The sequence below is a fragment of the Clinocottus analis genome, unplaced genomic scaffold (assembly GCF_023055335.1).
Source record: "Clinocottus analis isolate CAN_PGR_092001 unplaced genomic scaffold, fCliAna1.0.p SCAF_17, whole genome shotgun sequence".
Classification (NCBI taxonomy): domain Eukaryota; kingdom Metazoa; phylum Chordata; class Actinopteri; order Perciformes; family Cottidae; genus Clinocottus; species Clinocottus analis.
This window is the reverse complement of record NW_027175898.1, coordinates 3,448,538-3,471,160: the sequence shown is the minus strand read 5'-3', so window position 1 is coordinate 3,471,160 and position 22,623 is coordinate 3,448,538. Positions and strand designations below refer to the sequence as shown.

General features: G+C 44.9%; 1 protein-coding gene across 2 annotated transcripts; it reads left to right on the top strand.

Annotated features, from left to right (window-relative positions):
• Positions 1–1,024: 1,024 nt before the first annotated feature.
• sertad4 (SERTA domain containing 4) lies at positions 1,025–17,774 on the top strand. 2 transcript variants are annotated; one of them, XM_068581176.1, is made up of 5 exons: positions 1,025–1,509; positions 11,102–11,173; positions 13,398–13,573; positions 14,156–14,274; positions 14,784–17,774. In XM_068581176.1, exons 2-5 carry the CDS (start codon positions 11,106–11,108, stop codon positions 15,684–15,686), a joined length of 1,266 nt encoding a protein of 421 aa, XP_068437277.1. In that variant the 5' UTR covers positions 1,025–1,509; positions 11,102–11,105; the 3' UTR covers positions 15,687–17,774. The 2 variants fall into 2 exon arrangements, with proteins under 2 accessions (XP_068437277.1, XP_068437278.1); XM_068581177.1 differs by lacking the exon at positions 11,102–11,173.
• The last annotated feature ends 4,849 nt before the right edge of the window (positions 17,775–22,623 follow it).

The window sequence follows — 22,623 nt, the reverse complement described above, 5'->3', positions numbered from 1 at the left end:
TTAAAAGAGAAGTGGCTGGCGAAATTGAAAAAGACATTCAAGGCCAATAAATATAGATATATATTTTTTAAAGAAAATGGTTTTGGATGAATGAGGGATGAATATGTTTGCTGGCAGGTTCATCATATCATTTCCACCTTCCTTTTTTGAGTCCAAATTGGATCCTGTTTTCTTGGGGTTGGGGGGGTCAAAATCAAAAGACATGACAATAGGGACACTTGAGCAGTATTTCCTCTTAGCTGATCCTTTTGTGAGCTACATTATATCACACAGACAGACAATACATTTCATGCCTTATGGTTTTTGTTCCACTCTGCAGAGACTTCGCTGTAGGTCTGAGTGAATTGACGCCTGCTTTGTGTGATCCTTCCGCAAACCGGAATCGTTAAGTGGTAGTTTTAGCTACAAAGCAAAGGTACAGGAGAGAGAGAGAGAGAGAGAGAGAGAGAGAGAGAGAGAGAGAGAGAGAGAGAGAGAGAGAGAGAGAGAGAGCAAGATCAGATATACTGTTTTTACAATTAACTGTGTTCTCCAGCACATTCCACAGCTGAACACAGAACAAAGGGCCCAGGGGGAGAAATATGCTGGAAAATAAGATTCAGTGGCTGCAGCTGAATCAAAGGGGAAATGCATGACAGATGAGAGGGGCTTGCTCCCTCCCCTCTTTTTGTCGGTCACATCCCTGCAGAGCAGATCTCCAACACACAACCCATCTAAAAAAAAAAAAAAAAAAAGTGTTAGATTGCCTTCATGTGCTGTCGGAATTATGACAAATGAAGATTCCGTTCACTTGATTGATGGCAGACTGAGTCATATTCATTGGACATACAAGCGTAACGAAAAACAACTGTTTAATAATAGCAGAAATACATATAACATAATTAGTATATCAATAATGCAGTCTATTGAATCGATCGGGAAAACGATCTGCAAGAGTAGTGACCGACATGAGGGTCACGAAGGACGAAAGGGGAAATTCCCGAGCCGCCCCTGAACTCCTCAGCAGTAGTTGGCTGCAGGGGATGAAGCTGCGACGCTGGTGTTGTTGTCTCCGCCACATATTCACATGAACTGTCGAGCGAGCCGTAACGACGTGAGCTACGCGGAGCCTTGTGCACGAGAAGCCACCCGGAACGGACTACCACGACACGAGCACAGCTTTGTTTGAGCCATTTCCTCGAGCGGAAGAACGGGGGGAAACATCAGCTCGTGGAAAAGGCGCGCGGGGATGCTTCGCGCGGGTACGGTGGGAGAAACGCGCGCGCTTAATGACAAGTATTCCGACAAACTAGCTAATTAACCAGTAATTACATAAGTGGTAGTTAAACAGTCGGCGTGGCACGCGTGTCTGCGAGGAGGCTAAAATTAGAGCAGCGAGGGGCCAACGGAGGACATGCTAGTATTTATTCGCTAGGACTTTTTTCGTCTTTCTTCAACGCACCTTGGATTTCTGTCGTTATCACAAAGCAAGTGTGGAGCCGAGGACGAGGTCCAAACCCTTCAAGACAGGTAAGCTCGCGCGCCTCCAGCTCACGTGTCTCCTGCTGCTCAAGTCCAGCGGGAAACCGGCTCAGTGGCTTTAGTCTAGAAAAAGTAAAAGTATGCAATGTTGTTTTTCCCTCCGCAAGTTATTCCTGAAGCCTCTTCATGCGACTTTAATTGTAGCGCTTGTGTCTTTGTGGCGACAACGTAACCATTCAGAAAGACTAAATGTTGTCTCTTGTTGACTTCTGGATATCATTCAACAAGGTTTTTACACGCGGAGTTCAACAATAACTTCTTGTTAAGTTAAAGTTATTTTTTTAGATGAAAAAAAAGCATATTAAATATTTTTCAGTGTTATTCCGTGTAGTTTAAAACTATAATGATGACTTATTTACAGAGCAAGAGCTGCCTGAATTTAAACATTTTGTTTGAGAACGTGTCAATGAGCCAACATTGCTTCAGTCAATGCAAAGCGGTCAATCTTCATGATGTGTTCACTGTACTGCAGGTCTGTGGTATGAAAAAACCCAACAACCCCTGGAGTAGAGTAATTAGATGGGATCCTGCAAGATTAATGAGATCCCGGGCTGTCAATAGCTCACTGGTATGACATGACAGAGACTCTGGTCTCACACATTATGCAGGCTGACATAACCAGCCACCCTCCTGGCGTCCATCCAGCCTCTCTTCATTATTATTTCGTGGGGGACCGCTGTTTGGCTGCAAATCCCGAGGTGGCGGTTGTCTGTATCGCTGCTGCCTTCTGAAAATAAGCTGGTTTTAGACGGTTTGAGATGAATTGTGAGCCCCTGTTGTCATTCTCCCCTTGATGTCATTTTCTGTGCTGTGGTGGACTTAGTGTCACACACACACACTGGCTCTCAGAGTGGACCATTAACGATGCTGTTTGGATTAAGAACATTTAAACATGGCAAGTTTTATGGAGTAAAAGCAATATATGCATTTCCCTCCCTCCATCCTGTCTCTCCTTTTCTTGATCTACGGGTTTTGGTTAAAGAAAGGGCTTCAAACGCAGTAGTGGGCTGGATGCGCCTCACCTCCACTCACTGCCAACAACATCCGGAGTCACCTGCCAGGAATTCCACCTTCGCTATTGGTTTCCCCTCGGAGGGGGAAAAAAGTGTGTTATGCGGAATAAAGCGAGGCACGCAACAGGGAGGAACATCCAGCTCAGATTAAACTAACAGACTGGAGCAGAGGGGCCGTTACAAGAGGAAGCGCTCCTGCTCTGCAGCACGGTGGACGGGTTCCTGGCATCTAGCTCGATGCCAGATTCCTTCTCTTTGCCGCCTGCCAAATCCCTCCACCCTACCGTCTTTATCAAAAGCCCTCGCTGTGGTTCCCCTTTTCCAGTTCCGCCGCGGCGCTATCAATCATATCTTGCTCTCAGCAGACTCTTCTGCTCATTAAGGATGTGAACCTGTAGGTAGCCTGCAGCCCCCTTCGCCATTCATTTCACTCAGCGGGGTGCAGAGACTCACATCTGGAGCAACATTTCAAAACATGGCTCGTAGAGGACATGCCGTGTACGCGGAGGGAGATTCAATCCATTATGAAGGCTACCCTTCGTGGTGCCAAGCATGGCATAATTAGCCCTTGAAGTGTGCTGTTTATACACACATGTGTGGTGTTTTTTTCTTTGCCAGTAAGGCAGAAAAAGCAGGTGTAGATATTACAGTACAAAGGAAAGTTGGGATTGCCACTGAAAGAGAAAAATAAATGCTTACAGAATGCCATTAGTGAGGATAGTTAGGAAGAAATATGCGGGCTTCACATCTCGTTCCCTTTGTCCCTCTGTTTCTCCGCTCTGTTTTGGTTAAAAGGTCTCAGCCAATACAAGTTGAGCTGCTTTTGTGCACACTCTTGTGTGCGTGTGTGTGAGTGAGAGGACCGCAGGGTGTAGCCTCAGACTTCTTTTTTTCCCCTTCAGGCACGGCTTCACCATCATGAATACGGCTTTGTGCTCCAGCGAGACACACAAACTAACTAAGGTGGACAACTTGAGAGAAAAGGAGAACACACATTTGTTTCTGCACAAGTGCAAAAAAAAGAGGGAGGTGTGTGACAAGACATTTATTTATAGCTAGGACCTTGCGACTTCACCTCCACCGAGAAAGCTGCATTTACAACCCGAGATCCTCCACCTTCAAATCGTGTACTTGCTCCAACTGGAATGTGGTCTCTTTTTTTTGTTCGTCCCTCAAAGATTCCTTTCAGTACGCCAGTGTTTCTGTAATGAATTGAGACCTGCAGAAGAACATGAATGTATTGAGACGAGCCAGAATTGATGCGACGTGTACAGACGCCGGTTTTAAATGCCTCGCATTCCCGAACATAAATGTTTTCACATATCGTAAATATTTGTGGTGGGTTTCAGATCCCTTTCATTAGCTTCAAAAACAACCTTCATCTTCATACGGAAAATCCATCCAACAATGTCTGTTCAGGCGTGTAAAAGGGATTTACATCATTCAGTAATGTTACAAACTATTGTTTTTTTTTTAAATAGACGCATACCGATGCCCTTGCCTGCCTCTAATGCGCTGCGTCCACCTCTGACAGTGACGTGTCCTCAGACCCCTGGCCTGTTAGCCCTCACAGCCACAACAGGCCGTCCCCAGATTGTACATAATGCAGCGCCGCACAGCTGCCCTGCCACAACACATGTGTCACCACTCAGCAAGAAGAGTGCTGGACGAAAACCCCCCCGGGGGCCCTGAGCTCAGCTTAGTCACGCCACCGCGGCCAAGACGGCCCTCAACCAACAGCAAGCTGCTCTGATGACTCTTGACAGGCTGCAAGCTGGCAAAAACACAATCTAAGATGCAACCCTAAGAAAATGCCAACATAGACCCAGCAAGAGAGGGAAAGGGCAAGGGAGGATGCCTCTTCATTGGCTGTTATTTTTGTCCAACATCAGGGCATCCTGGGACAAAAAAACTGAAATTAGATCATGAAACGGATAGGATCACATGTTAATATACATCTCTGAAAGGTCATTTGTGTGTTTTGTAGTGAAAGTTTGTGTTTGCTTTACATACACACTGTGATGTAAGGTGTGCACCGATGTTTCTATATTAACGAGGATGAATCATCTTCATCAGCATACGATATGATATGCTTTTAAGTACCAAGTCCAACTCAAAGTGAATCCTGCGGGTGTATTCATCTCTCGTACTCATCCCATTTCTGACTGACTCATACATACCATCCAAACCCCAGACTTGCAGCTTTGTTGACGTCTCATTGAAGTTGCTTTAGTGCATTTCCCCCCCGCACAAGACGTAATCTAAACCAGGGTTTAAAAGTCTTATAAGGCAAACAAAACCACCACGATTACATGTTTTACTTTCTCTAATCCTACACAAAGTTCTGTTTACAGGGATCCAATGTCACACATAAATATGTGAGGGAGGAAACCTACGTCAAAGCATTGATCCTGTTGTTAGTATAAAAGAAGGAGGCAGCCGGTGCATGAAGGCTTTTGTGAAAACTCCAGAAGCATAGCTTTGTGTGTGTTTGCATCAATTTATTTCAAAATAAAAATACTTCTTCAAATCATCTTTCGGCTTTTCCGTGTAATGTGCCCAGCGTGACCGTTCTTAGTGTTGCCGTGTAACTGGTCCACACTACTAGCAGGGGGCTAATAGCTTGCTATCGCAGTGTCTCAATTTAAATTCATGGCGTAAAGCACTTTGTTGTTGCTACTTTAAAGGAGAGCTTGATTTTAATGACACTTATTATCTATTCTCTATCTGTTCTCCCTTGCTGTGGGCTTCGCCCTCATATGCCAGCGCTTACACACTCCACCCCCACGCCAACTGGCATATTGATGGGATGTAGCATCTCCATATTGAGAAGAAGTGGGCTGTATGTTGGCTCACAGTTCAGTTACAGTATGATGATCAACATCAGATGATTTTCTGTCATCCGCTTTTTTTGTCTTTAGCCCGCTCTGCAGTTTTTACCTGATGTGCTCAGGTACTGTTTAAATGGCAGTTTGTACATGAATACATTTTTTAAATGTTTTATTATACCTTGATAATTGTAGTTTGCTTTTACTGAACCTTCTAAATTATGATAATAACATACAGCAATTTAAGTAGTATGGACATGCTGTACATGCATGCTGCAAGCGTAGGAGGCCCGGTGTGATACACATTACTGCCAACTGTGAGGCATTAAGGCAAATTGAACATTTTTGACTGTAAAGCATCACTAAACTTGGCAATGCATCAGTAAAAGTGGAAGAGAAGACATAAAGTTAATGTTAATAATCCAGATTTGAAATGCTGTCACCAGTTTGTTAGGTAACAACAATGTGTTTTGGTGTTTGAAGTAATGTAAGGAACTGTTGAGTGGCTTTAAAACAGTGTCAGGTTATTACTGATGCCTCACGATGCCCTCAATAAGTGATCGAGACCATCGGCAAGAGGGTTGACTATTTCTATGTAGTCATTCTTAAATCTTGTCATTAGTGCCATCGGGTCGGATTCTGCTCCACATCGGTCGGTCTTCGCAGTTGCCTTGAACCTACCGTCTGAGCGCCCACGATGCCGCTGTCGATTGATGCTCAGTAACGGCTGTAACCACCGTGTGATCGCGCTGCAGAGGGGCAGCTGTGGGCTAACTAGTGGGACGCGCTCACGTGCACTAACAAGCATGAGCCAAACCAACGACAAGTGTAAAGAACCTTTTTACTAGATAGTTCATATTAAAATCTTTCAAATCTTCGTCCTTCCATCGACCAAACGATTGTTTAGGACAATTTCAGCTGACCAATATTTTTTTATGGTTGACTACAGCCCTGTTAATCGATTAATCTACTACTCATCCAAGTAATTAGTTAAAATATCTTTTGAATACAGCCCGAAGGATATTGAGGATTAGCATCCGATTTTCTTATCTAATACTTTGTGTGACCAGATAGGATTTTGTTTTTGGATCATATTTTATATGATTACAGCAGAATCTTGTGCAACTACCCCTCCATTTATTTTGTATTATAATTATTAGTGTATGTTTTTGCAGTCACTGAGGGGAAAAGGAGATGTAAAAGGGCACACCTCAAAGGGATGCTGGCGACCAGGTAGCACTGTGAAGATACAACAGGTGCTCCACATGTGACAGATTTCGATGGCCCTGTCGCCGTCAAATCACATCACCGCTCAGTCGCCGTGTGAGCAAAGGCAGCGGGCACCAAGCCAAAAGAGGTGTATGCAAGGGAGCAGGGAAGGCTCTGCCGGTAGTCAAGATTTCTCTCTTGCAGCGAGACTCAAAGTGCCTGCCGTGAGAGCACAGCTCCGAGGAAGCCCGCTGTTGAAGCTCCTGTCAAGGCATCCACAGGCAGCTCTTTCAGGCCCCCGCCCACTTATCTCCTCAGTGTGGAGATGTTGCAGTGTTGCCTAGATTTGGTCCACCACACAAACTGTCACTGTACACACACACACACACACAGACACACACCTGTCTATATCCGTACAGGGATGAGTAGTGACAGGCACAAAGGCTGTCACTTTCAAGTGCCGACATTGTCAAGAATGACTTCGAAAAGGGATTTGTCTCACTTTGTGCACGTGCACAAGGTTACTGTCAACGGCCTCCCAGTGCTTTACACGTAAAGGAGAAATGCCAGTTGACTTCTCCGCCAGTCTTCCCCTTCATGTTGGCCGTTTCATATTAACAGTCCCACCAATGAAAAGGAGCTGTGAGGCATCGCTTGGCACATGCTTCAACAAACACCACAGATACGCATTAAATAGTGTCAAAGTGTCTTCACGTCGTCACAAAGATGAAACGTTGATGCACATAGTTCGTCTCCTGTAGGATATAATGAGCTGACAGACCACCTGATTGTCTGTAAAGATGGATTTATTGTTGTCACTTTTAAGTGATTTGCATACCAACGTTCTGAGCTGTTGATTTTTTATATTTTGTCTGTCAGTTAGAAAATACTTTTAATAGGACTAGATAGTTATTCACACATAATCACAGTTAGTCCTATTGCATGTATCATTATTCTGCTGTGTCTACTTTTAATCATGTAATGTGTCACGCTGAACGTTTGCCAAGTGTTCATCCTCGTCCTTCACACACAACCGGCAACAACCACCGAGAGAAATGCTATGACGGAGAATCAGGCAGAAAATTGTCACATTGTCCATCTTTTGGAGAGAGAAAAATAGCAAGAATGGAAGTAAGGAAATGAAAATCCAGTCACTGGAAAGTGTTCTGGTTTAAACCAGATGACAAGTAGGCTGCATATTCTTACAAGCTGCTGCTAATTTTACTGCAATGCAAAAGTGAAAAAGTAATAAAAAGGATTTGGCCAAGAGACCCATAATTGTGATTACAGCAATTATGGTGATCGCAGCTTATCCATACAGATGTTTTATAATTAGTGTGCCGCCCTATGTTGCTTCAACAACAGCTGCACGTTCTTGGACTGTCGACATAAATGCATGTTCCATGTGGATATATGCATGTGCGCCATGCTAGTGTTTATTTTAGTGTTCTTGGTACGCTGGGTGTGTCCTGACATTTGTGGTAATGCAATATGGCCGAACAAAATTCAACCCCCAAAAAATTCATCCTCTGCAGAATTCCTGGTTCCCAAATGAATCCACACGATTTTGTTGCGTTAAGTCATGTCACACTGCATGTGTGTGTGTGCTGTGAAGAGCCTATCGGGCGATCTGGCATCCATATAATGCGAAAACCGCAACTTTTTTCACTGCTATCTGTTCCCCCGAGGCTCGGAAACACTTAGTAAAAACCTGGCACTTAAAACACTGAACGCACACACACGATTCAGCATACACTCGATCCATCATACACTCTGTCAAACACATGCTGGATCGATTAGCATTTTTGAGGCCACAGAGAAATAAGAGAGAGCACAAAGTTTATTAGAGGCATGTTTCATACTCCCCCAGAATAATTGTACAAATCGTCCCCCTTTCTGGCTTAAATATCCTTTTTAAAAATATTTTTTTTATTCTTAAACATAGGGGCCAGGGCAAGTCATTTGAAACTTTAAACACTCCCAAAAAGCCACAAATGGTGTAATGCAGACAATGAGAACATAAAGCTCCCCTATATATTCCATATTACAGGTCATGGTTGACATATTTTACTTGTTTTGATTCCCAGTGAGCAGAGACTCTTTCATCATAGAAACCTGCGGTGGATATTGTGAAGCAATATTGGCTCCAAAATGTGAAAACAAGCCGGTGCTGGTGAGGTCACAGTCCTCACACGGAAGACTTGTCGCAGGGAGATTGTGCATAAAATAAAGATGTCTTTCCTTTGGAAAACCTGGAAAACCCTGAATAAAGTTGAACAGTCAAGAGAAAGTGCAAGATGTGACAGGTTTAAATATTGAATTAATAATGTCAGCCAATATACTGTATCACTATGTGATTTTTTTTTTAAAACTCCCAAATAATCAATACCAGTATTGGGGTATACTTAAGGATACTCATGGTGTGTCATAAATAGATGACTTTGGGTTTTATTTATACTGTATGAGAACATATAAAGAGATCAACCACTTCTCTAAAGCCCACTGTTGCTACTCCTGTCGCGCTCTCTTGTGTTTACGATGATAACGGCTACAGATTTATCAATGAAGGTCTCGTGTTTGAAACAGTGGGTCCCGGATTTCAGACAGGAGTACTCAAAAGCAGACTTTTCCTTTCTCGGTGGTTGCTTAGATTTTTACGACCTGAAATGACGACCGTCATCGGCAGATTTTATCAGCTGCAGCTGGGAAATGAAGCTAACGTTGGCGTCATGAGATGGTGGAAAAGACAGCTGCCTTTTTTTTAATGTTTCCAGCTGACCTGAGACAGATTACAGCGATTGGCTCAAGCTGACACATTTGATTTTCATAACGTGTGGGTAATACAGGATTTAGGCTTCTACCTCTGTCAAATTGGAGCTCCCTTTAAGTTTGTATCCATCGTAGCTTGTTCCTGTACCGCGTCATCATGGACCAGGTTTCATCCAGAAAGGTCACTCTCTGGTCACACAATGTTGTTGTTCTGGAGCACCCCAGTTGACTGTTGTAGCCTCAATTGACTTCCCTTCTCAAATATTTCAGGACATAACACGCTGTAGTGGTCTGTGCAGGCATGCGTGTGTGCGTGCGCGTGTGCGTGCGTGTGTGCGTGCGTGCATCTATCTCAGCGCTGGAGGGAGGGAGTCAATCACAGCAGCAGAAATCATCCCTGCAGGCGATCTGTCTCCACTCATGACAAGGCTCCTAAGGCACTTATCGTTCCTTCCTTGACTCATTCCATCCATCCCTCAGCCCTCCCTCTATCTCCGCCTCTCCCCCCGTTCTCTCTTCCTATTCTCTATCACTCTCTGTCTCCCCTCCCACGGTTTGGCTCGTGCCCTGGCACCGCAATTAACTGCTCATCATCAAAGGGTGTAATGGAAAAGAAGGCGAGATAGAGAGTCAGACAGAGGAAGGGAAGCTGTGAGCGAGGGAGGATAAGAGAGATGAAGCCAGAGGAGAGTGAACAGAGGTGATGCAGTGTTTCACACACGCACACACACACACACACACTTACATGTCCCCACGCGCAGGTTTTTTCTCTGTAAAACACAATCACGCACACGCAGCCTCAACTCACTCTCAATCACACTCACGTTCCTGCGAGACGCAGACGGAAACAGAGAAAGGGAGAAAGAGAGGTACCATATCCCCCCCGGGGGATTATTCTCTCCTCGTTCCATGTTTTTATTTCTCAGCCCTCCATTTCTCCCTTCCTCTTTCACAGACACACACACACACACTTGTTCACACTGTCTCCCCTCCTCCTCCCACCGCTTGTCTTTGAAGAACAAGAAGTATTGCTGTACATGTGGGGAAGCTGCTCTGTCGGTATTCTCATTGTTTTTTTTCACCCCCTGGTTCAGAGAGCTGTAGACTGTGACCGCTGTTGAAAGGATGTCAGCGAGAAAGAGAGGAAAAGAGAGATTGAGACTAGGGGATGAAAGAAGGAGGGGGCGGGCGGGCGGGGAGTTGGTGTCCCTAAAGAGGGCAGAGGGAGTGATGGCATGCTTGTTTCTTTGTGCCCAAGCAAACGTAGCAACAGTGGCGGTGAGGGGAGGTGATGGAGATGAAAATAGCTGATGATAAAAACAGCAGCTCAGGGGGAAAATGAGAAGGGCTAAAGCTGCTAATTAACCATGGCACTAGCGCTCAGTAACGGTGACATAATTGGCCCTAGTTGGGGGTCCTTGGCGGGAGGGGGGGCGGGGGGGTTATTATGCACACATAATATGGTTTGACTAAGATGTGCAAAGTCCATAACATAACACGATGGATTACAGAAACTGGAATAGATGAATTTTAGGCTCTGGCGGTCAGAGAGAAAGAACCTAATGTCTTTCAGTGGGATTCTCCCTCCAGCTCTTCCAGCGCATTAACATCTGAATATGTTGGGGAATTGTGGAAGTAAACTGTAGAGTAATTGGTCTTTCTCTATCGATAATCACGATTGGCCTGAAGCAATCGTAGGACAATCATGCGTCTCCTCTGATACACGTTGAGTCACCAGCTGCTTCTTTTCACCCGCCATAGGTTGATGATCAGATCCCACCCTCTCTGCACAGGTCCCCCACAGTCCAGTAGCAGTCACTGTTGCAGCGATAAGTATGTGATCCATCACCAGCGTCCCACCTGCAAACACTGTCAACTGGCTTTGTCAAAATGTGAATTATCAGACGTTTTTGTTGAGAGATAATGTGAGACTAATGTAATGACTGAAGTAGTAAAATACAAAAGTGTAAAGGATGAACAAATCAACATTTAAGCTAATTACCTTTTGGGGTGTATACAAAAAATACATAAACACTAATGACATTAAAAAACAAACTTTGTGTTTATTCCTAATGACCATTATTAACATAGGTGATAAGTGTTCACGTTACTGCATGTCAGCATGCTAAAGTTAGCATTTATTTCAAACCCTGCAATGACCTGCATGCATCTGCATCTTCAAAAGATGCAGATGCCTTTGCCCCCCACCACAAAAACATGTGTCTCCTCTTCAGAAATTCATTTAGCTGGCTTCATATTGTCAAAACTCAAACATCAGGCGGGAGCTGTGTGACTTCTTTTCCTTTGCAATGGTTAAGCCCCCCCGTGTGCTCTAACCCTGGCAATGCAACCAAACTGTCAATATATCTTTGGCGTATTATGACTATATGGTATTGATTTTTGCAACCACTGTCCCGTGGTCAGTTTGTCTTGGTAGACTCTATCGGCTATTGAACCCAACAACACACAATCACCAGGACGCCAAACCTCGCAACAAAGTGTCAATTCAGAAGGGGGTCTTGTTCATGTAAGATGGAGCATAACATTTGCAGATGGTTTGGTGCGGCGGTGATACAAACATTGTACTGCACTGTTGGAGATGATATTAAAGCCTGCTCGCTGAACCCTCAAAAATGAAAAAGGTAATGCTGCTCTATGTAATCCATTACTCCCTGGGGCTGGCTAGATGGGTCTGGGAGGAGCAGCACTGCCTACGGTGGTGTTTCAGCGTGGCTTTAGGTGTGTCTGATTAGTCGGTTAAAAGCAAACCCTAGAGAAGCAGCACACAGAAATAAAACTGTTCATCCAAGCAAAGGGGGGAGCTTATTGAAGCGGACATTTTAATCAGCTACCCAACGGGTGAGTTTGAGATGGTGTCGCCTCAGTTTGCTGTGTCAAGCTGGGTTGTGGGCAATGATATCTGTTGGTGTGGGCTGGTAGGGGAGGGGCCCGGAGGAGCTCGCAGGAGGAAAGGAGGCGACAAGGCGGTCCAGCCGCTGATGCCTGAAACAGCTGGCTTTGCATTCTGCATGAAGGGGAGGAATCAACAGCAAACCAAATGACAGCCATTCACCGTGATCAAAAGAGCGATAGAGTTTCTCTCCCCGGATTCAAAGAGGCACAACAGACTTTGACTCTCGGTGCGCTCAGTGTCTTCACAGTGGGGCTCTGTTTCCAGTTTGAAAAGAGCTCAGCTGGCAGGCCATTATCAGTCGCTGCCAAGTATTGTGTCCTCCTCAAACTTCTCCTGCATCACTTTAATTTAAGCACTAGGTGATATGGCTTCATATTACTGTTTGTATTATTTGGAAACCAACAAAAACACACTTGAATTCAAATCAAACGCACACCGTGCCTATTTGATACCTTTTGTCGAGTTGTTTGCCGCGTGTCCTGGACCTATTTGCACTGAGCGCGGCTCCTTTGCTTTCGAGATTAACACGCTGTTGACACAGCCTCGCTGTGCCATACGTGATGTGTGGGATCCATTTCACAGAGCTACCCGCGTGTCAAACATCTCGCTAACTCTCCTACCAGCTAATCAATAGGGAATTCGTGGTGTGAGTGGGTGTCATCGCTCCCATCTGTGTCCCACTTGTAACAGTACCACGCATATCAGAGTTGCCAGCCATCTGCCAATTTTCTTTGTGCTCACCATTATTATCGCTCAGATTTGTCATGCAGCTTGCGCAGAAGATGGTTATTCCTCCACGCAACACCGGCACACTTGCCAGTATTGTAGACAAACATCTTGTTAACATTCATCACATCATTAGGAAAGCATATGCAGACTGCTTGTTGGATTTACGGAGATCACGTGTGTTAATAAATAGTTAGCAAACTGGTTGAGTCCACTAATATTATTTAACAAAATATAGTGAGGGAAACTAAATTTACCTTAGTTCATCGAGGCTTTTTATTCCTCTCATCATGTCATCTCTTATAATCCTGAAGTATTTTTATGTTTAGATTTCAAACTTATCAGGGGTTTGACCGAGTTTGTTTCCATAATTGTGCTGATCTCCATTCTATTTTTGTTTTTTTTTCTCTTTTCCAGACCTGAATCAGAGAGAGAGATGACCCTAGTTTTGTCCATGAATCCTTTCCTGGACCCAGAAGGAGACCCTCCTCCGCTCTCCACATACCAGCCTATATGGGAGTCGGAGCGCTGCACTAAGACCTGCCTGTCGAACACGGCGCCGCCATGCGGCTCTGCGGAGACGTTTACGCAAGGTGCAGAGCCCAAACACAGATGTTTGTTTACTCATTTACGTGCTTTGGATTTAATCAGATGCTGGTCCATAAAGTTATTTGATGAGGTTCACCAATGTTTCTGCACCACAGCTGATAGTCCTTAGTGTTCATACCTGGAAATTACACTCATTTGTCCAACCATCCGACAGTGTTTGCCTGTCACGGCCCCGCTGTTACAGCTTTCTAGGTGCACTCCATCAGACAGAATGTAAGATCACGTTAAGCATGCAGCGGTACTGCACGCAGGTTGCAGCAGATGGTGAACTTGCTTGTCGAGGTGTTTTAAGGAAGAGCTTATTTACATTGTCAAACAGTCATTTCAGTATCTACTGAGTTTCCAAAGAAACGGGTTCCTCCCGAATAGCCTGATGCCTCGAAGGCTACTTTTTGTTTTTCAAAATGTATCTTAAATACACTTTTTTTATCATAGTTATTTCACTAAGCCATTTAAGATGTGTTAAGTTTGATGTGCAGTTCAATTTGATGGTCTATTACAGCATTTTAAAAAGATTATGCCATTTTTACATTTCAAAATCACATAAACGTATGGTCTCTCTGCAGAAACCCCCTGCAGGCGAGTTCCTGATCATGTGTCAGTATCAAGGATTGCATACTTTAAGAGGAAGTTTGTTGATGATGACGAGGAGCCTCGCTTCAGCTTCAGGACGTACTGCCAAACCGTAAGTATTGACAGACTCACATTCAGAGTACACAGTGTATTCTACAGTAAGTGTGCTTATTACAATGCCAAACTCTTTACTAACGGCATTAGACTGTGCTGCTGTAAAAAAATAAAAAAACTCATCTTATGGTCAAATTATATGTAATGTATCCCTGACATGTTTGTTATTATTAAATGAGATCATGCAAATCAAAACTGAATCCAATCAACTAACTCCTTAAGTATATTATTGTAGAAAATAAATTGTACCATCGTTCAAATGATTTTATAAAGACTTTGGCTGTGTCCAAAATGCCTATTCCACTCTGTGATGCAATGACGCCGTTACAGATTTACTGCCAGTCAGCACATTTTAGGGCTTTGTAAATCAAAATGAGCTTTCGACTTTGACTTTAAAAGTCAAAAGTAGGATCCAGGATTCTCATGCAAATGAATTGAATCTGGACCGCTGGCTGTTTAAACCTCACTGTTTAGGTTGCATCCATCTAATGGGACAATGTCCTTCAGGTTGCGCCGGTCCTGGAGGAGCGTGCCCATGTGCTGCGCCTCTCCCTGGAGAAGATGCGGTTCATCGACGACCCCGAGGCCTTCCTCCGCCGCTCCGTCCTCGTGAACAACCTCCTTCGGCGCCTACGAGCTGAGATCATTCTCCAGAGCACCGAGTGGTGCTTCCCACCCAACCCGGCGTTCACCGCTGGGCCCTGCGTTCCGGCGCCCGGTGCCAACCCCGCTAACCAGGCACTGCACGGAGCGTTGCCCACCCGGATCTGCCTGGCGCCCCAAGCCGGGCCGCCTTTCCGTAAGCGCTTCCGAATGGTCCGCGGAGGGCAGGGGGATCTACGCCCCGACTGTGCTCAGACGTGCTGCTGCATCTACGCAGCGGCAGCCGCTGCAGGACACTACCTCCACCTCCCGTTCTCCATGTATGATGCCGCTCTCTCAGCCTGCCCGTCCGCACCGCACTCTTCCTCTTTCTTTCAGCTAGCGGGCCACAGTAAGTTAGGGCTGACAGTGGCCATAGAAGAGCATGAAGATGAGGAGGAAGATGGTGAGGAGGAGGAGGAGGAGGAAAATGAAGAGGAGGAGGAGGAAGAAGAGAGGGAAGAGGAGGAGGAGGAAGAAGAGGAGGAGGAGGAGACTGATAGAAGAGAAGCTGGGCCTTTCCTTAATGTTGTTAAGGACAAGTCAAGCCAGAAAAGTAGGACTAGGACCTCGGTGGGTCGCACAAGGACAGAGGAGGACAGCCACATGACAAATAGAGTTGAAGAGGAAGAGGAGGAAGAGGAGGAGAGAGAGCTGGAGGAGGAAGAGGAGGAAGAGGGGCAGGATGTGAGACCATGTCAGTGGGACTCTAAGGCCGCGGAGCTCCACAAGGTCCGCATTTGGAACCGCAGGGCTCACAGACAATGACTGTGCTTTTCCAGAAATGACTTGCATTTGAAGTCCGTTAAAATAAAAATGTAATGATGACGACAACTGTCATCAGTTGAAGAATATCTCTCCTCATAGCCGATGATGAGTGAGCTACCTACACTATAGTAATGCCAGGTCAGCTTTATTTGAATGATACACTCCAGGGTCGCACACAGACAAACTGCATTCAACTCTCGTGCTAATGTCATAGTCGAATGAAAAAGAAAACACACAGACGGCTCTCGTCCACTTTTGGCACTGGAACATTTTCTCAAACAATTATGTGGGCGAAGGTCACATATGGTGGGATCATAAATCCCCCCCAAAAAAGTGAAGTGAAGGGTCTCCAAGACCATTTTCAAGCCCCACAGCACAAAACTAAAAGGTCTCAAGTGGGGCTTCATATTGGTGCACCGGTCTCGTTTTGGGACCCTAAACAAGCCTATGAAAACAAGGGGTTGCGGGTTCGGGAAGTGTGTGCTTCTGTGCGTGTGAGTGTGTGTGTGTGAGTGTGTGTGTGCGTGTGTTTGCAAGATATGATGTAGCAGTTTAAAACCTGATTTAAAGCAATTCTTTTTGTGTTCCTGTTGATTTTGACGCTGTCTCAGGCAATGGCGATGCGACTGTGCTGCAGTGGCGGCGCCATGTGTATTCAAATTATTTTTCGGAGACAACAATCGTAAACATTGGAAATATTAAATCTCAAGTTCAAGTGCCTTAGTGTTTTTATGGATACATGTAACGTGTGTGTTATTGTAATTGTTCTCGTTACTAGAGTATCTTGCATTCCAAGTGACTGCGTTTGACTGAAACAGGACACGGCGTGCAGTTAAATGCAGGGACTCCTTCAGATGGCGAGGTACAAACTAAATTTCCACATCCAAAATGTCCTCCTGTTTTACTCCAAAATGCATGTTTTCTAGCACTACCTGTCGTGACAATGCACACACTTCAAGCCAACTTTCAACGGCAGTTGCTAAAGTCTTAAAAACAAAAAAGACCGATGGCGTTCAAACCCTCCTCGACATCCTTTACGTTGTGTTCAATCAGAAAAGGCTCGTTATGGTTTGGTTGGTCTGTCCGTTGATGAGGTTTTCCCAAAAGGAAAAGTGTTTAAATCTGTCTGAAGCGTCGTGTAATCACATGTAAACCATCACAGGGAGCATGGGGCCTTACTTCCCGTTTTCCAGGCTGAGTCTCTTGCTCCTGAAGCTTCTACAGTTACTTTACCAACATGACCTCCTCTCATCTGGCAACATGAAAGGAACATACAGGTATTTTCCTCCCACAGTATGACCCGTCTCGTTTCTGAACATCTGGAATCGATCGTGATGGAATATAATCCATCGCGTTCTGCGGTCGGTCGCAGAACATTGTACCTATTACGGTATAATTTATGATTATGTGCACTCCATATATGTAAATCACATTTCCACGGGGGCTGACAGACCTTTCCTTTTCCATCTAACTTGACTAAAAGAAGCCAGTCAAGGACAGACGCAATACAGAACCAGTTCTGATCTACAGATGTGAGCCTTTCTGTCATGTCGGCATGATCCGTGGTTTCTTGTTTGTTGGTGTGTCTCCTTTGGCACTTCTGAAGATTCGGGTCCTCACACTGATGGCAAACCCAAACCAAAGTTGTTGAAAAAATATGTACGGATTATATCGGTCAGTGTTTTGTTTGTTGTGTGACGTACCTTGAAGCTGAGGTACGAGCATCGGATGGTCTCAGTCGGTTTGTAAGGGGGAGTTATTCCTGTTGGCTCTTGTTTCTTTTTCTCCCCGGATGTTTAAAATAACAGCTGTGCATCCCTTGGACTGTTTTGACAACAGTTACACATCTACAACTAGACAAGTCGAGTACCAGCCTATTTCATTTATTTCCTCTAAGCCCGAAATAATAAAAAAAAACAACCAGTAGTCACTGGTTATCGGTGGTATTTTTTTGAAGATTAAAAAAAACAACTGACAAAGCGGTATTTTTTTTTTTTGAGACGAGATCGTGTAACTGCAATGTCTGTTATAAAAATAAAAAAAAGAGCAAGTCTGCTTTGATAATTTTGTGTGATGTTCTGTGACAAGTGTAAAGATCAGTAAAAGAAATGTTTCAAAAACAAAATGAATCTTGCATCCGCGTTTGTTCATTTGCAGTGCGACACAGTACAATGATGTTTGTGTGCGAGTTCCTGCGCTCCGCCGCCTCCCGTCTGTCTGATGCTCAGCGGAGGGCAGCGCCGCACGTCTCAGGCGTCGCCGTGCCGCTCCACGCTCGTCCGTCTTTCTGACTTTGTGCTCGGAGCAGTCACCTCCACGCTCCTCCATGTCCTCTCTATTGCCCCTGCAGTGCTCACTTGTTTTAGCATAAAACACACACACACACCGTTCCACCTGTACCCTCGAAAAAAGAATGAAAAAAAGCACTTCCTCATGATTTCCTGTTATTATGACTGCAAAAGTGTGTGTGTGGGAAGTGGGGAGGTTTAATCACAGGGCTGACTGTCTTGAGCTCTTTTGGGAGGTGAGGATGGAGGATCATCTTCCTCTACCTCCACCTTCCTCTGTCCCCATCTTCCTCTGCCTCCACCTTCCTCTGTCCCCATCTTCCTCTGCCTTCATCTTCCTCTGTCCCCATCTTCCTCTGCCTTCATCTTCCTCTGTCCCCATCTTCCTCTGCCTTCATCTTCCTCTGTCCCCATCTTCCTCTGCCTTCATCTTCCTCTGTCCCCATCTTCCTCTGCCTCCACCTTTCTCTGTCCCCATCTTCCTCTGCCTTCATCTTCCTCTGTCCCCATCTTCCTCTGCCTCCAGCATCCTCTGTCCCCACCTTCCTCTGTCTCCACTTCTCATGATCACCTCTACTTTGTTTTTAATAGAAATGCATATTTTCAGTGACTCATTTCAATGGTTGTATGACGTGGATATTCATTGGAGGCATGTATTTACGATGCATGCATGTATTTCACCAGTAGTCCTCAACATTTTTATTTGTATTTATTTTTTAAATCACAGCGTTACAGCCCTGTCAGGAGCACGCCTCCTCATCAACACCACCTGTCATGTTACAAATGGATGCTTACTAATAAAAGTGGATAATCGTTGCAATATTTGTTCAGGCAGGTGCGGTCTGCAGAGGATGCTTCAACCGTTCATCCATGATTACTTATTTCAATCGTTTATCAGCCCTTTCACCATTAATCCATTAATATTACTAAATATTAAACGTTAGCCTCTAGTGTTCTTTGGCCAGCTATCGCCCATTCATCCATTATTCTTCTTAACTGTTTTGACGATGTACGACGTTAAGTTTTCCCCGATCTGATTCTTTCTTTTCTAATCAAATGGTTTACAATATTTTAATAAGTTGAGCTTCTCTTCATTCTTCTCTCGACCCGCTGACGACTGCAGAGGTACTTCTGGGTACCAGTGCACCCTGGTTGGGAATCTCTGTACTACACAATACTACTGTGTGTGTGTGTGTGTGTGTTAAATACTGTGTATGTGTGTTTGTAAGTGTGTTCAATACTGTGTGTGTGTGGATGTTGAATACTGTGTGTGTGTGTGTGGGTGTTGAATACTGTCTGTGTGTGTTGGATACTGTGTGTGTGTGTGTGTGTGTGTGTATGTGTGTTGAATACTATGTGTGTGTGTGTGTGTGTGTGTGTGTGTGTTGAATACTGTGTGTGTGCGTGTGTTGAATACTGTGTGTGTGTGTGTGTGTGTGTGTTGAATACTGTGTGTGTGTGTGTGTGTTGAATACTGTGTGTGTGTGTGTGTGTGTGTGTGTGTGTGTTGAATACTGTGTGTGTGTGTGTGTGTGTGTGTGTTGAATACTGTGTGTGTGTGTGTGTGTGTGTGTGTTGAATACTGTGTGTGTGTGTGTGTGTGTGTTGAATACTGTGTGTGTGTGTGTGTGTTGAATACTGTGTGTGTGTGTGTGTGTGTTGAATACTGTGTGTGTGTGTGTGTGTGTGTGTGTGTGTGTTGAATACTGTGTGTGTGTGTGTGTGTTGAATACTGTGTGTGTGTGTGTGTGTGTTGAATACTGTGTGTGTGTGTGTTGAATACTGTGTGTGTGTGTGTGTGTTGAATACTGTGTGTGTGTGTGTGTGTTGAATACTGTGTGTGTGTGTGTGTGTGTGTGTGTGTTGAATACTGTGTGTGTGTGTGTGTGTGTGTGTGTGTGTGTGTGTGTGTTGAATACTGTGTGTGTGTGTGTGTGTGTGTGTGTGTGTTGAATACTGTGTGTGTGTGTGTGTGTGTGTGTGTGTGTGTGTGTGTGTGTGTGTGTGTGTGTGTTGAATACTGTGTGTGTGTGTGTGTTGAATACTGTGTGTGTGTGTGTGTGTGTGTGTTGAATACTGTATGCCTGTCTGCATATAAAATACAATGCTCTCTCTTACTCTCTGTCCCTTCACCCTCCCGTGCTTAAGGCAAAGATGGGGACTTGCCAAATCACACACACACACACACACACACACACACACACACACACACATCTCGGGCGAGTGCTGAGAGGAGAGCTGTCATTTGTCAACAAGGAACTTTGGCAGCTCGCCGTTGCCATGGGAACTGTCTGTTGCCGAGGACTGGTTTTGCATCACAAGGTCCTCGAGCTGGCTCCAGAGCCTCGGAGGTCCCGCCCCTCCTCCACCCGCCTCACCTCTGTCTCTCACAGCTTCAAACATATTGTCAGGATTCTCTCTCTCTCTCTCTCTCTCTCTCTCTCTCTCTCTCTCTCTCTCTCTCTCTCTCTCTCTCTCTCTCTCTCTCTCCCTCCCTCCCTCCCCCATCCCTTTTCTTTTCCTCCCTGTTCTGCCGTCTCCCTCCTCACAGAGTTCCTCTGCTTCGTCCCCCGTCTGGTCTCCTCCTTGTGAGGGAGGTGTGTATGTGCTGCTACGTTCACACCGGGCGACATCACACACACACACACACACACACACACACACACACACACACACACAAACACACACACACACACACGGACAGATGGTTGGCTCCTTGTGCTTCCTTATCTTTAACCGGTATTCAAAGATACGGCCCATCTTTGGCAGCAGCCTATGTCATATTTCTTCTTATGACTTCTGCTGATTGAAGATGAATAACCAGAACATGGCTGTTGTTAGACTTAAAAGCCAAACGACTGCAATCATCAGACCCTGAACTATATTATTAAGATCAGAATAAAGAGGACGACGCCGACGAGTTGCCCTCTGCGAGCGCGTTCAGATTGTGACGCCTGAATCTTCATCCATGTCACTGCAGCTCAAGCCCAACAAGTCGATCCCCGTAGGATCAATTTGCTTTAGCTTACGTAACAAGCACAGCTCGCTGGCTGTTGTTGATGTTTCTGGGTCTCTCCCTCCAGCATAATGCGTCTGTATTTTCCAGTGTAGAAAGGAGCTGTCGGAGTTTGATAAACACTTGCAATGTGCCGCATGTCCTCAATCCTCGACTGCAGCGAGTCCTTCACGCTGCGCAGACGAAGCGGCGGATGAATCGCGACCGGAGAGGAAGGAAAGAAATGCATTTCATCTGCTGTGACGCCTGAATTTGAAAACTTGCGGCGTCTTCAACCACAAGTTCTTTAGAGATTTAAAAAAAAAAAAAAAAAAAAATTTTGCTCCCCAGCAGCAAACAGCAGGCCGACAATGTTCATGAATATCTGGTGACGTAGGGGAGCGTTCAACAGCTAAAGCTGGTGGAGACCAAAACGGAGACAAAAATAGTGACAATTGGACTTCATCACATGACCAGAAACACAACTCCAAGTAAACGCTGGTGTTGCTTTTGTTTCTGCTGTGTAAAGAGAAAGCTGTTCGCTAACTCATTCATCATAACTGTCAAACATTTTGATGAAGGATGGTCCTAAATTACAGAAGTGGAGAGAAGAAGTTGACCTGACCCATATTTTGCTATTTGGGAATTAAATTGAAAGCTAGATCAAATACTAGTCGTGAAAAGGTCAAATTATTCACACTTTTGGCATTAATGACAAAATGATCATACAAAAGCAATGATTATTGTACAGCTGGTAACACTGGTGTGTTTACAGCTTCCACCCAAGTGGACAAATAACAACAGAGACAGCGGCTTCAACCACAATTATGCAAAAATTCACTACAACTTTATTTGTTAACCGCGTAAAAATGTAGGATTATAATTTGAATCTTTTATTATTTTATATTTCCTTAATAACAGTTTTATTTAACAGTTTATTCGGTCCTTGACAGTGTGGTGTATATATATATATATATATATATATATATATATATATTTGAATATCTGAATATGCCAATTTTGTAACTTTTAGATCCCGACTGTCTTCTAACCGAGTGCTCCAGGTCACAGTTATCAGATGTGACGATAATGAAACTTAAACAAAGGTTCATCAGCCGTCGATGCGCTGCCATGATAATCATTTAGTAAAATCTAATCTGACATTCAGACCCTGTGACGTTCATGTTCTCCTCATCGGTGTCTAATCTCTGTTTGTGTCAAATGATCCGGGCGAGTCGTGAGCGTGAAGCAGGCGAAGTGAAAGGCCGCACCCTGTTTGAAGACCGATATCTTCGGCAACAAGTCACAAGGTTTTCCCGTCGAGGCCCTGAATCTGTCGCCTTGTTTCTGCGTAACGGCGACGTGGCCCGACGGACCAGAGAGAAAGAATGAGGCTAAACGATGGAGGAGGGGAACGAACAGCCGGAGAGCATCCACAAAGCGCCGTCCTCCTTTAACCTTGTTCTATATCTGTCCTGCCGCATCCTCGCTTGTTCCTCCACACCAACTGTACGACCCTCTGGGATCAGCTGATAAGCTAAACCTCCCTCCCCATTGGCCAGCTGTCCTATTTTGTCAAGTCATGTCCTTTCCTGCTCTGCACCACGATCTCTTGGAACCATCAAAGTAGACGGGCAGGATCGTAGATGGGAAG